Source organism: Carlito syrichta, unplaced genomic scaffold (genome assembly GCF_000164805.1).
Source record: "Carlito syrichta isolate Samal-C Ts95f unplaced genomic scaffold, Tarsius_syrichta-2.0.1 Scaffold289776, whole genome shotgun sequence".
In the NCBI taxonomy this organism is placed as follows: domain Eukaryota; kingdom Metazoa; phylum Chordata; class Mammalia; order Primates; family Tarsiidae; genus Carlito; species Carlito syrichta.
Genome location: NW_007233872.1, coordinates 42,623 through 58,280, shown reverse-complemented (window position 1 = coordinate 58,280; position 15,658 = coordinate 42,623). Strand labels below are relative to the sequence as shown.

Below are 15,658 nucleotides of genomic sequence, written 5' to 3'. Positions count from 1 at the left end.
GTGTGGAGGAGGGAAAAATGCTGGTCATATCCTTGCAGAAAGCATGATAAATTATAGATTTGTCCCAGAAATATTTGCTGCAGTGAACTTAGATATATGCAGCTCCTTCTATCAAGCTATTTCCCCTGCCCCTTTCACTTTGTCTGACTTCCTGCCATCAAATTTTCAAAGAATCATTGACCATGGATGGGTTTTTAAACATGTCACAGGAGCATCAATATTTCACAAGGGAATCTTGAGACTTACCGCTTTTGGCCCACAGCTCCCACTTGGCCCTACCTCTCTACCACTGCAGCTACAATTATAATTTTAATACCTGAATCTCTTTCCCTGAGGTTGAAACAGAATCGCTGTCCAAATTCCCTCACAAGCAGGGACTTGCCACAGAAAGTGTGGTTTGCAGACAGCTTCCTTCTGTGGCAGAGAGCTGCCTCATGCAAGGTTTCTTCCTTCCCAGGGCAACCTGTAGCTGGAGTTTGGGATTATTGTAGATAATGCTATGAACATTCTTCTAGATGTCTTTTGGTAAACTCGTATACACATTTCTACTAGGAGTAGAATTTCCAGGTCATGGTATATGTATGTTCAGCTTTAGTAGACCCTGCTAAACAGTGTTTGAAAGTGTTTTTAAAAATGTATGCTCCACTATTGATGATGTTTCAGTAGTGCTTAGCATGGTGCCTGACACATACCAAGCATCCCATGAATACTGACATTGATACTATCATTATTAGATTGTAAAAGGTCCCAGGATGGATGTGACTGTTGAGGGACTGCTCTTTACCCAAGAAGGGAGTAAGAAAAGACTTCTGGGTAGCCAAAATAGATATCATAAAAGAAACTGTACTAAAGCACATACATTTCACTTGTAGGAGAGTTCCATAAATCCTTCTTTGGAACTTATTTATTCTTATTTTAGAGATAACTCTAGCAAGGTTATTTTATCTAGATTGTCTGCAGCAGATTAGAAGCAGCAAACTTCCCTCGTGTCTATGGTTTAGCAAAACAGCCAAGATAATAAATATTCATTTAATGTGCAAGCTTTGAATTGAGAGTTATCAGTTTCTTGTGTTTCTTATTGAAATTGGGTGACAAAATAAGGAAATGAAAGAGGCCGCTTGATGTAATGGAAAACCTATAAGTGAGAGAAAGGATATTTGGTTTCCTATTCATTTTGTGATTGATGGTGTAAAAATCACACAACCTCAATTTGTTATCCAATCTGTGAAGTGGAAGTAGAGGTTTTCTTCCCTGTACATTAGGGTGATTTGAAAATCCCTAGAGAAAATGAATTCTGAGATGAAACAATGGCCTAGGAGAAAAATGCTGTTAGGTGTCTTAAATGGAACCTGTAAAAGCCCTTGTAAATAGTTTTATATTCACTAAAATAAAACTACAAAACAATATTGAATTAAGATCTCATCGGTAATTATTCATAATGGAATTGGGGAATGGGCAGCAAGAATAGAGCAGAACAGAAGTAACACAGAAGTAACACATTTAAAATGGAAAGTAATTTAACACACATCAGAGTCTTGGAGTCTTGGAGCTCTGCTCCTGCTTTTGTGGGGAGAAGCAAACAGTGTTAATAGACCCCCGTGAGCTGCTAGGGTCAGTTGTGCTCTGATGTGGATTTTTCCTGAGCCGAGAAAAAAGCATCTCAGCACATAAGAAGGTGCCTGCCTTCTTTGGTTTTTTTAAAAAATCAAGAATTCTTTAGCACTATGCCTTTCCACACATGAAGAAGTTCCAACTTGGTTTTAAGAAAGACAGAGAGTGTGACATTTTACAAGTTGTAAATTAATGAAACTTAAACACATATATAAGTTCCATTTGTTTTCTCTAACTCATAATTTAGTCTCTCTCCTGCAGTTTCAGAGAGAAGCTTTAAGCATTGAGTTGGAGATCCAGACAAAGAAACACAATGTCTCTGCATGTGCAGAGGAAATCTTTGAGGTGTCATTCTGTGGAAGAAAAACCCAGAGATCCATCCAGAATACCAGTCACCTTAATGCTGCAAGTGGATCTCATACATTTTGATTTTACAGTGTACTGTGAATCACCATCTGCAGATACTTCATCACAATTTTTCAGTTTCTGAAAAAGGAACTATATAATATCATTTGGTGCTAGAGAATTGGAGAGCAGAGGAGACCTATAGTTATAGTACTTTTGCTATTTACCTCATAAGTGATGAGATTTTGTATGACAGGAGTTTGGAAAATAGGAAGCCTACAGAAATGATGTACAGTATTATTAATAATCTTCTCAATTTCATTGGGAGAAGAAATATGCAAGATTAGGTAAAACACACCTCTTCAACAGAGAGAAGAAATGATACCTACTGAACACATCTTAGGGTGCTTTGGAATAGGCGACTGTAGACCCCAGTAGGTCCATGTGGTCTCACTTGATAAATAACAAAAAAAATTGGTTTACCTTATAAACCATTTGGCAGTCCATTTTACACACAAAAAAGCATCATAGAACATGTGGAAATGCACTGATTTGAAATTGCTTTCCATATTCCAAACATGAGGTTTGGAAAAGTCATTTACCTATCTGATTCTTAGTTTTTCTCACTGTAAAATACTGTCGTTAATTTTTCTGCTTAACAAAACAACCCCAAAACACAGTGGTTTGCAATAACAGTAGCATGTTTATTCTCACTCAAGATCCCTGTCCGCTGATGTGTGACTCAGCTGCAGCTCCACTCCAGCTGGGTTCTGTTTCTTACTCTCAGGCCAGGGCTGAAAGGGCAGCCCCTGGGTGGGGCATGCTCGGTATCATGGCTAAAAGGAAGGTCAAGAGAGCTGGTCACTGGATGCTTCTGATGGCTTCTGCACAGTGCTGGCATAGACCATGTCCCTGCCTCCCCCTGCTAAAGAGAATCCATAGCTAAGTCCTGCATCAATGGAGCTGGCAAATCTCAAAACCCTCATACAGGGAAGGGACATGTGAATAAGAAGGGATGACAGTATCTACTCATCTCTCCAAACTGTTGTGTCTCAAATACGGAAAGCCATATAAAAGTGCATTGTAACAATGGATTCTCTACTAATGTAAGAGTTGCTATCACCATCGAGCAGTTCCTTTTAATGTTTCTTATTTCAGGAATCCAGGTATATTTCAAGTCCTTGCATGTCATTAAAACCCATCCTCTTCTTCTCCATCCTTAACACAAATCTTTATAAAGCTTTTAACTGTCTCATTTGTAGTTTTTCAAAAGTCATGTAGTTTGCCTTTTTATATTCCTGTTTTCAAAATGCCACAATTATCATTATAAATATATTTATTGTCCACTATAATGATATTAAACCCTTTTCAAGAACTTCTTGAGCAGCTAGGTTTTTTCTGATAAAGTGATAATGTTCCCTCATAGGAAATATTAAACATTTTGGAAGTATTTAGAATTTAAAAGCACTCATATTCAAATCCCTGTCTTAACACACACAGGGACACACATTCCAATATACACAAATACTAATTTTCACTAAATTGAAAACATGACGATGACTATATTGTCTACTTTACTATATGTTGTTAATATGAATTTTTGCTGAGCATTATTTTTTGAGAACATGAATTTAACATTTTAATGTTTAATATTAATCTATTATGTGCAGTACATTTCTACAAGTGGTCCCCGACTTATTGTGGTTTGATTTATGATTTTTTAGCTTTACAATGGTGGAAAAGTGATACGTATTCAGCAGAAGCTGTACTTTGAGCACCATACAGCCATTCTGTTTTTCACTTTCAGTACAACAGTCAATAAATTACATGAGGTATTCAGTATCTTATTATAAAGTAGGCTTTGTGTTAGATGATTTTGCCCAACTGTGGGCTAATCTAAGTGTTGTGAGCACGTTTAAGGTAGGCTAGGCTAAGCTGTGATGTTCAGTAGGTTAGGGTAATTAATGCATTTTTAACTTAGATATTTTCAGCTTACGATGGGTGTGTCAGGATGGAGCCTCATCATAAATCAAGGAGCATCTGTAATTATGAAGCCCAATAATAGAACAAACCCACTCCCAGCTTGAGAGCTAGTCCATTGCAACAACCTTGATGTCACCTGTGTGCTCCTCTACTGCTGCCTTTCCTACCTGTGGTAACCACTGTCCTCAAGTTTGTGTGCTCGCATTATTAGTGTGTTACTTTTTTGTTTGGGGTTTTTTTTCCACATGTGTTTGTATCTCCAAACAGTGTATCATTGAATTTTGCTTCCTTTTGAGCTTTATAACAACAGTGGCTTACTGCAATATTTTTAGTAGTGGAATGAATATTACAAAACTAGTTTAAACTGTCCTCTACTATTAGATATTTAGAGAGTTTTCTGCTGTTTTACTTTTATGAAGAACTTGTACGTTAATCTTTTTGTGTCTTCCCAGTTAGCTTTTTGGGAATAATTTCTAGAAATTGCTGGGTTAAAGGGTAAGAACAATTTCAAGGCTTCTTTTTTTTTTTAATAACTGTATGTCAGGAAAAATAGCCATCTGGAAAATTTTAAAAAAACAAATATTCAGATTTGTCTGGCAGATAATTATAAAGTATTAATAGCTTTCCACCTTAATGGGCTATAAGAATACACAAATATTATAGCAGCTTATCAAATTTAACAAGTCCAAAACACAATTCCTCAGTATTTCTGATTTCCTTGAGATTTACTCTGTTTTTGTCACACTGCGGTATTGCTATCCCCTCAGTTCTTCAGGCTAGGCGCCTTAAAGAATCTTCTCTCTACTCTGCACCTCCATTCAGTCGCCCCAGCTTACGCTTCCCCTCCATCTTCACTGTCTGCTAGTAATGCCTTTACTTTGTCCCCTGAATCCTTCCCTTCTCTTCCATTCTCACAAACACTGCTCTAATTCAGACTCTACTGATCTATGTGATGTGGACTGTTACACAGCCTCCTAACTGGGCTCCCATCTTCAGTCTTGCCTTTCTAATCAGTCCTTCACTCTGTTACTTTCTTAAAATGAAGACTTACCCTTAAAACTGCCACAAAAATTATCTGATAGCTCCTCATTATCCACATGATAAAATCCACACTACCTAGTTGCTACAGGCAAAACTCGTGATCTAAAATAACCTAACTCTCCAGCTTTCTTTCCTTATGATCTATTCCCCCGCACCCCAGGAACTTTTCTATGCTATTTTCTATTCTAGTCCACTTGTTCTCTATGCATTTTCCTTGTTTGTGCTACTCCCTGAGCCTAGAATGCCCTTCTTGTCCCCTTCCTTTTCTGCCTGTTGAAATGCTACTCTTGCTTCAAGCTTCCACAGAAATATCAGCTCCTCTATGGAGTTTTACATCAATGTAAGTTATCATAGTTATTCACAGATGAGTCGGGCATGGTTGCTTCTCTCAAAATGTTTTGAATATCAATATGTGCAAAAAATATTGATAAATAATGCTGAATTGAAGAAGCAGAACACAAACTATTTAAACGCATCCATTACAATAAATCAGAAGCTATATATGTGTGTGTATATATGTATGTGTGTGTGTGTGTTTCTACATACATATATGTGGAGAGAAACAGAGATAAAGACAGAAATAGAGACTGACAGGAAGAGAGGGAAGACATGTAAATACTCAAGCTTGGTGTCTGTTAAACCCTTTGAAATTTTTTTTGAAATCAGGCAGGATGAGTACTTTTTCAAAAAATTAATGATTTAACGATACTTGTCATTTCATTTTTTCATAAAGATACTTGATCTTAAATAGTTTTCCATTTTGAGGCTTAAGCATATATGGTCCAGTTGCAGCAGGCCAGACAGTTGTCCCCTTCCCTGTTCCAGTGTTGGCTAGCTGAGTAGGAGGGTCCTGTTCCTTTGCGAATCTGCCTAGTCATCGTCATGGGCCATGAACAGTTCCCTCAACTGTAAAATGAAAACATTGCAGTAGATGATCATTAAATGTATGAGTAGATTATCTCTAAGCTTCTTTCCAACTCTCCTGTTCATTTTGAGATACTTTTTGCTCATGAGATAGAGCAATGCCCAAAGCTCAAGGAAAGTGCTGATTCATTCTCTGCACTAGCACCCTCAGTAGTGTCAGGCAGCCGGCTGCCCCTCCTCGTAACTCCCAACTGCCAACATGTTGTGTGGGAATGAGTCAGTTCGGTTTCTGATCCAGGTACACTACCACCTGTGGGGCCTCGGGTGTGCCCCTTTCTGTCACTGCTTATCTGTGAAATTGACAAGCACGAGACTAGATGCATTTTGAGGTTCTTTGCAGCTTTAATATATTATAACTTTATAATTAGTATGTTTGAAGTTCCCAGGGAGTTTTTACCCTGTAGTCACCAGCCCACTTCAAAGTTAAGAAATAGGTAGAATGAGACTATTACAAAATATTTTTCTACTCATAAAATAGTGTAGGTAGCAAAGTAGAGAGTCAGGCTATACAAAGGTACATGCAATTAAGAAATATCTAGTTCTATCACTTCAACTTATCATATTTTTCTCATGACGGATATTTCTAAAGCCTTTTAAAATTATTACTTTGTATTAATGTAATTGAAATATTTTGAATACATCTTGTAGGAAGTTAAAATGCTGGTATAGATTTCAAATATGCATGTGAATGTAGATCAATTTAGTAGAAGTAGAGAATATTTCAAAATATATAAATTTATGAACTCCAGTAATAATTATAGACTTTATTAAGACAGAGGCTCAAGAGTCTTGGAAGAAGAGGGTCCCATTTTAAATTCCAAGGGACAAACTAATCTTTGATATATGATATTTGAGTTCAGACTTGCTTCTGGCAAACATAATTGTTACTGCTTAAACAAGTATTTCTGTTCTCGTAATTAGAATTTTTTTCATTTTGATGGGTAGTCATAAATATTAACCATCAACAGTGCAGGAATAATTTATATTTAAATTGTCAGACATCACTCTGTAAACACATAAAATAATTTACATTTGTTTAGAACCTTTTATCCTAAAGTGTTCTTTATTTCTTTATAATCTGATTGCAGACTATATGTAAGACTCTCCCACCAAAGCAATTAAGGTAAAGGACAACTTCACAAGAAGTAGAGGAAATGTAGTATTTCTTACTTTGTTTCTGTGTGCTCTTATGCCTGTAGGACTGGAGAATCCATGTTGACCAAATGCACCAGCACAAAAGTGGAATTGAATCTGCTCTAAAGGAGACTAAGGTATGTGAATTACTTCGGATAGACTCATCTGTGATATATCTTTTATGGGAGAGCATGAAAGAAAGAAAGATACAATTTTTGCCTTCACAGGAACTTGCTAATTGAATTTACTGTGTATTACATGTCAATAGACATATCACTTAAACCAACCAAAGAAAGCTAACTTATATAAAAGCTGTATATATATATTAAATATATACATATATGTAATGCATATCAGATAGAAACATTTCATTATTCTTTTCTCTCTAAATCCCAAGGGATGAGAGAATGCCAGGCCAGCAAGGCCAAGAACCGACAGCTCCCCAGGCTTGCTGTCCTGCCAGAAATAGAGACTTGTAGAGGATGCCACAAAAAGCAAAGCCAGTGTGAGGAGTTGTGGGCCCCAGGCTAGAGCTTATAGATTTGGGACTCTGCTTCCAAATGGAATATTCCAGTCATCTTTGAATTGTACTATAGGAAAATCATGATATTCCCTTACCACTTTGATTGTGAACGTTATATAAAGCTAATTACAATCACATAAATTTTAGATATGTATAATTACAAGTGAATTGACTAACACTCCAGGTGCATTTTTATTCTAACATTCTGCAGAGTGTGACTAAAATATTTCTCATCACATTTTGTGCTATTGAAAATTTCAAACTGTATTCTTTTCAAATGTGGTTGATCATTTGTGGAATGGATTGAGGGAGATTTAACCCATTTTTAACTATTTTTGAAAAATATGTGAGTTATTTTTATCTACTAAAATGCCATGGAATTTCTAGGGTTATTTGGACAAACTCCATAATGAAATCAGTAGGACTCTGGAAAAGATTGGCAGCCGAGAAAAGTACATCAACAATCAGCTCGAGCCCTTGGTTCAAGAATATCGTGCCGCGCAAGCCCAGCTGAGTGAGGTGATGCAAGATGATTTCCAAGGATTTATTACAATTAATGACCCCAAACCCCAAACTTGACGCAACACTTTTCATTTTAGAACCATGAAATGCTTTCCATAAAAAGCACTACATCGATTCTCTACCCACTTTAGGAAGCCAAGAGAGCCAAGTAAACTTATCTACATCTTGCATGTAATGGAAATTGTTACCTCCTAGAGTTGAAATGCACTTCTTCATTTGATTTAAGTGAATGAAAGTATATATTGTTGGAGAACGCAGCTTGGAACAGAAACAGAGTGTCAAGCCACTCTGTTTTGTTTCTAAGTCTATTATTAATTTGCCATAGGAGTAGGAGGAAGAAGAATAGTATGTATTTGCATGTGTCAGAAGGAAAAGACCATCCTTGCCATAATGACTTTCAGTCGTATAATAAGGAATGTGAAAGCAAGACACACTCAGAGACAAGCAGTTTAATTAATGAAATCAGACATATTTTTCCTTCTCTCAATGCTTTAGAGTTTTAACCAAAAAATAAAATCACTAGCCTTTGAAAGTACCAGTTCTTTGTCTCAGCATTGGGGATCTGAAGGCTTTCCTTTGGGATGTATGCCCCCACTTGCTGAGCTTAAGGAAGACTAGTAAGGACACTTGGAAACGTCAGTTGAAGGCATGCTTTTTTCTTCTTTTGGCAGACAAGGTTAGAAGAAAGAGAAAAAGTGGAAATAAATTTGAGATTCCTATGTTCAGAAGTTCTGAAAGACCAAATAGAAAGTAATCTTTGCTTTTTAATATATTATTTAATTTATTATTCCTTCATATACACATTTATTTATGAATATTTTACTTTAAAATTTTCTGATTAAAGTCACCATGTATCTATCATTAATATTAAATAATTGGTTGTTAGATTCGTTTCCGAGAACATATTCCGGTTGATTGTACTGTCATACTGTTTGTTAATCCTTATTAATTGCTGAGCCCAATGCTCTACTTTGATTGATTTTTGTGTTGTTGTTAGAACTGATTTCCTCTGCATAGCATGCAAATTAGATTGACCAAGAGCCACTCTCTTAAACGGTTTAGGAATGACCGAGGACAGTGTTTATTGTGAACCATGCCCATGTGAGTTACACAGTCAGTATTTGAAGGTTAAGGTAGTTCATCATTTTGTAGTGCTTTAGTTAAATACATGGTGCCTATTAGGGACATAAAATAGCTGCAGTTAAATGTCACTTTCACAAATGTATTCACAAACAAGAAGGGGGTTTGTCATAAAATGATATGCAGACATTACAAACACAAAGAGGTCATATTTAAGTAATCTACTTCTGTTTAGAATTTGTCATTAAACAAAATGGTTTTCCCCTCAGGCAAGGGAGCGATACCAGCAAGGAAACGGAGGAGTTACGGAGAGGACCAGACTCCTATCTGAGGTACACACCGTGCTTTGCCTAGCTTCTCCCCTGCTGCCAGGGCCCCAGCGTTGAGAACCTTTGGATGCTTTAATACTGCTTATCTCAATTGCTTTAAATTGTGACTTTAAAACATTTTCTTTAGGAGAAAATCTCTGATTTTCTTATCAGTAAATCAGTTATTTATTCATACATTTCTTGTTTCTATAAGGTGCCTGAAGTGACTGAGCATGGTAGCTCATGCCTGTAATCCCAGCACCTTGAGAGACTGAGGCCAGAGGATCACTTGAACCCGGGAGTTGGAGACCAGCCTGTGCAACATAACGATACCTTGTCTCTACAAAAAAAAAAAAAAAAAAAAACACAAAAATTAGCCAGGCGTGGTGGCATGTGCCTTTAGTCCCAGCTACTCATAAGGCTGAATCAGAAGGATCGCTTGAGTCCAGGAGATCAAGGCTGCGGTGAGCCATGACTGTGCCACTGCACTCCAGTTTGGGTGACAGAGTGAGACCTTGACTCCAAAAAATAAAAAAAAATCAACATGAAACCTGCCCTTAATATGAGCACGCTTATACCTTTCTTAATTTTTTTTTACATAAGTATAATTAATACAGAGAAGAGTAGGTGAGGCACTGGGAGAATCTATAACAAATTTTAACAATAGTCTGCAATATATAAGATTTATGTTTAGTGATTGTTGTTGATAACTTGTGTGTGATCTGGGGTATTTCTCTGTTCACAATTGGGAGTGGTTTATAACCTCCTCCTCCTGAGATCTTCTAGAATATTTGAACATATTGTTGCATTTATTTTCATGATTTTGCAAGAGAGGCAAGACCTGGTATATACTCCCATTTTCCACTGAAGAGCTGAGGGAGGAAAAAACCTTGCAAGAAGGTCAGTCATCAATTTGGGACTAAAATCCTAAGTGATCTTTGGTTACAACCCAGTATAAGTGTCACAAACTTTACTGTTTTGACAAGAAAGAATTAAGCTTCTTTTATAGAGATTACTTGAGGAATATATAGTTATTTTGAAATACTAAAAATAAAACTTTAGAAATATTTAGACTCTAATCCTGTGTGGTGCTTCTGGGCAAATAAAATGGTATGTAAAAGGAAAGTGCTCACTTATGTTAGGTAAATTAACACTTGAAGGGAGTCCAGGGAGCCATTTCGTTCTTTTGGAGTAGATAGTTATCCCCAGTTGCAACGTTTCAGGTGCCTGAAAAAAATTAATTTGCTCTACTTGGATGAGCACTTTATTCCCAGGGAAGGTTTTACTCACCAGTATGATAAAAATAAAGCCTACTAAGTTACAATAATTATAGTTTAGTTCTAGATCATATAACAAATTTTCAATTTTTTAAAGATAGTATTTTCCACTTATATTAATACTTATTTGGAATTTTGCTAACAATAGAGGCTGTAGTAGAGTAATCTCAACTAGTAGTGAGCAGATATGAACCAGTGTGACAGCACAGTGTGCCTCATGAAGTTTGGAGTTCATGATTTGATTAAAGCAATAAGAACATTTTTATATGTAGCCATATGCTATAAATATTATTTTCAGTGTCTTATAGAGGAAAAGGTGACATAGTCTCTTATAAAACCATAATATTCAGAAAGATATCTAGAGTACCTTTAGAAATCAAACATTTCTTTAGGATGTTTATACTATTTTAATTAATAACTGATTGTTAGAAAATAGCATGGTAGGTGCTATGAGATAGTTGCACGGTTTGAGTGCCTAGTGACTAAAACAACTGTGATTGCTTTTATTCTATTATGTTGCTACGTGAGAAAGTAAATGTGAAAGTCATTTGCTGAAGTTTAACATTAGGGGAATTCTGAGAAGATGAAAAGTATTATATATCAGCTTACTTTATCTTATTATTTGAATTATTCCAGAATATTTCTAATATTTTTATATCCCTTTATACATGTCTAATATCTAAATTAAATTTTCTCAATATTATTAAAAAATTTTGAAAAGTTGTTAAAGTTCAGTGCTCATGAAAGCTTTTCTTTCAATGGAAGGTTACAGAAGAATTAGAAAAGGTAAAGCAAGAAATGGAAGAAAAGGGCAGCAGCATGACCGATGGTGGTGAGTACACATACATTTTAATGGGAAAAGTAAGCAAGGGAAAAATAGCTCTTCAACACTGCTTAATTACCTACTTCACAAAATCAGGCTATTAATAGGGATTCTACTTTCTTAAATGAATTATTTGTTACTTGTTTGAAGAGAATACATGGTGCAAAAATGATCATCAGTGTACTGGTTTCCTTATAAATCTGCTGAGAAGAGTAGTAATTTTTTTTTACTATAATTTAGAGTTGCTTGTTTGTTTGTTGGTTTTGAGTCAGGATCTCACCTTGTGCCCAGGCTGGAGTACAGTGACACACTCACAGCTCACCACAACCTTGACCTCCTGGCCTCAGGCGATCCTTCCACCTCAGCCTCCCCAGTAGCTGGGACTACAGGCATGTACCACAATGCCTGCTTTTTTTTTTCTGTAGAGATGAGGTCTTGCTGTGTGACGGAGGCTGGTTTCGAATTTCTGGGTGCAAGCAATCTTCCCACCTTGGCCTCCTAAGTTGCTGGGATTAAAGGCATGAGCCACCATACCTAGCTCTAATGTAGGGTTTTTTTTTTTAATTAAGCAGTATTGATTTAAAGATAGAGTGAGAAATAATCAAATATGTACTTTGTTATGCCAGTTTAAAAAATAATGTTTTGGCTGGGCCCGGTGACAAGCTACCCAGTAGACCAGCACTTTGGGAGGCCAAGGTGAAGGAATTGCCTGAGCCCATGGGTTTGAGAACAACCTGAGCAACTTGGAAAGATCTCATCTCTACAATAAATCAAAAAAATTTGCCAGGCATGGTAGTATGCGCCTGTAGTTCTGTCTACTTGGAAGGCTGAGGCGGAAGGATCGCCGGAGCCCAGCAGGTCAACACTGGGGTGACCATGAGCGTGCCACTGCACTCCAGCCTGGCTGACAGAGTGAGACTCCAACTCAAAAAACAAAAAAGGTTGTATTCGGTTTTCATCAAATGAGCCTCATTTTTCTATTTTATGCACCGAAGTATAATGCCCAAAAGACACTAGCATAGTAACATGGTGATCTTTAATTTTTTTCCTCCTCCCTGTAGATCTGACTGGGCAGGCGCTAAATAGAGAAGAATTAATAGTTTTCCAATAATCATTCTCCATTGTGAGCTAGTTACTTTGATATGGGCCAGTAGTGATTGCCTAAGGCTTCTCTATGCCCTAGAAAGATATTCCAGAGTTCTAAGCTGTCTACTGAGTGATCTTGCAAAAGGGAATGTATATAGGGTGTTTTTGCAGTGTGTTTTAAAGTGGCCCATTATCTACATCTCAAAGGTAATTCTCTCTTCTCCTTTGGCCCTTTGGTGTCTCTTTTTCCTAAATACAAATATACCAGCTCATAAATCATCTTCGAACACATCCTTAAACACCTGTTTGGCAGCTGTTCCACTAGAAAAGGAAGAAAGTTTAGTCTGAGCACATCAAATACTATATCATTTTCCATCCTAAAAAATCTCAGGTACTTGAAATGCCACAGCAAAACTGTGTGAATGTCAGTAAGTTGTTGGCTGTGTTTTTAACCCTATTTTTGGTATAAGACAAAGTAAGAAAAATGTCATACAATTCTGTAATACACCAATACTCCAAATGAACATTTTCATTTCATGTTATTTTCATTTTGTAGCTCCTTTGGTGAAGATTAAACAGAGCTTAACAAAACTGAAGCAAGAAACCGTTCAGATGGATATTAGAATTGGTATCGTGGAACATAAGCTGCTACAGTCAAAACTGAAGGAGAAATCCAACATGACTAGGGACATGCACGCGACGGTGATTCCAGAATCAGCAATAGGCTCTTATTAAAGCATAGTGTTTTTCATGTTCTGATTAGTTGATTTTTTATATCAAATTATATTTCATACTGCATAGACTTCAAAGCACAATTATACCTCTTAAGCCATGTTCAAATGGGTATTTTTTACATATAAACACACACATACTGTATCATGGTGATTATGATGGTTAAATCCTTTACAGTGAATGTAATGTTTAATAAAGTAATTTAAAATTCTCACTTTCAGAGAAGCTTTTGCTCATTACTAACGACGTTTAGCTCCTGCACAGCGCCTCCTCCTCAGCATTCCTTGTGTGCCCAGGATATGGGCCTGTGCTTCCTTCAGGGGCTGCTGCTGTTGCCATAAGGCTGCCGACCAGCCCTTTGAGTTGCTCCACCTCTGCCATGACCACAGGTGCTTCTCCCCCAGAGGCAGCTAAGGATGGCTGTGTGGGCTTCTTCTAGGAACCCAGACTACTCTTGCCTCAGCTTTATGGCTACCTAAAATTACCACTCTGGTAGGTGTAAAAAAACCTTCATTATTCGTATTAACACTTGAAGTGTCTGACTTGCCATGAATATTTCATAGCTAAAATGATTTTATAGGGATTCTACATTCTAGGATCTAAGGCCACTAAATCAATAAGAATGAATGAGTGAATAAATGGGTAACCAGTCAAGTTTGACTCTGTTCTCAGAATGAGGAAAAGCAGAACACGCCCAAGTCCCAGTTCTGCCTTCGGGGGTGTCAGCTATACTAGAAGGCCATTTTGTAGTGAAGGAGCGACGACAAGTTGCATGAAGGACCATCAGCCTCTGGTCCTGCACGTCTTACTGTGTGACCGTCTGGAGTGGGATTTCTAAGTTGGTGAAATAAGCAATATTAGAATACCAGACTAGAGTGGAAAACTGGCCAGAACAACTTGAAGCAGGAAATGGCCATGCTTTTTCTGTTTTTGTTTTTTTTTAATAGTTTTAAAAGTGGTGCTAAATTTTGATAAGAATGTTTTATGATTAAAACAACAAAAATAATAAAATAGCATTATCATTTTTCACCCTAATACTTTTCTACTCCGAATTTTATTATTTTTTTCTCAGCCTTTACCTTCTAGACATACACTTCAATACACACAAAAATCACTTGCTTTCCCTCAAACTCTAGTTTAAGATTAACTTTAGCTATGTGGAAGTCAGTTCTTGTTACACAAGAGGGTGACAATCAATACAATGACAAATAAGCCAGTTTATTTAATTGATGAAGAAGAGGAAACAAAACCTACCATGAAATAACTGGGTATTTTATATTTTTCCTCTTTCTTTTATGGTCATTAGGAGGAGCCTAGTAGAAAAAATGAAACGTGGCCTTTGGTCCTGGGAATTTATTTGCATAGTTGTTGTTATGACTGAGCAGATTTTTGATGAATTCAGTCAATGCAGAAAGCAGCCCTTCTAGATAAGTCAGAGCTCTCCATAAAATGTATTTTTTGCTCAGAAGAAAAGTATACTCTTTATTTCTTACAAACGTAAAAATCGAAGAATTCTTCCATGGAGTGGTATGAGTAGCCTATTTTTACTTTCTTCTCTGAAATAATCCAGTTCCCTCAGGCCGGGAAAACACTGTGCATACCTAGAATAAAGAGTGTATTATACTGTATTGTAACTGGTTTTTTTCCTTTCTGTCCTCTGAACTGCTTGAGGATAGGACAAAATTGTGTTTATTTTCACATTCCTAGCCAAGTGCCCAGCATATAGGAAGTGTCCAGTAAATTTTTGAGTTAGTAAGTAGATGACTGGCACCACGCGGTTCCAGGACGTCTTCTAGCTGCTATTCCATAGCGTGAAGAATTGAATAACTTTAAGCCTGTGTTACAGTTTGGTATAGTTTTCAAGATAGTAATTTAAAATTTGGGGGTTTTTTTTTCCTATGGGATTGCAATTGGAAGCATCAGTATGAATTCATGGGGTTTAAAAAAATGCATATAGGTTAATATAAATATAAAAATATTTATAAACTTAGAAATACGTACACATATATACATATATAGAAATACATACACATATATACATACATTTCCTAGTTCTGTCTTCTGAGAGAGCCTAGAAACAGTGATAGCCCAAAGACCACTGTGTGCAACACTCTGTACTCAAATCCTTGATGTCTTAATTCTTTACTTAAACAAAACACAAACTTTTTAGAAAAATGGCTGACTCCTGGGCCAAGGGAGGGAAAGCACAAGATAAGCCTAAAATATCATGCTCTGCCAGAAAATAAGAAAACACTCATAGAATAATGGG

At 36.7% G+C, this 15,658-nt stretch overlaps 1 protein-coding gene across 3 annotated transcripts in view; it reads left to right on the top strand.

The window, feature by feature from the left end:
- Nucleotides 1-13,609, top strand: part of IFT57 (intraflagellar transport 57) — a 67,832-nt gene extending 54,223 nt beyond the window's left edge. For 2 of the 3 annotated variants that reach the window (XM_008054351.1, XM_021710553.1), the window contains exons 7-11: nt 7,104-7,175; nt 7,949-8,080; nt 9,433-9,495; nt 11,514-11,580; nt 13,214-13,609. In XM_008054351.1, the coding sequence (XP_008052542.1) occupies nt 7,104-7,175; nt 7,949-8,080; nt 9,433-9,495; nt 11,514-11,580; nt 13,214-13,392 (513 nt within the window). In that variant the 3' untranslated portion in view covers nt 13,393-13,609. Of the gene's footprint in view, nt 1-7,103; nt 7,176-7,948; nt 8,081-9,432; nt 9,496-10,301; nt 10,372-11,513; nt 11,581-13,213 lie in introns of all 3 variants that reach the window. The other variant, XM_021710552.1, reaches the window with a different exon arrangement.
- Nucleotides 13,610-15,658: the final 2,049 nt, after the last annotated feature.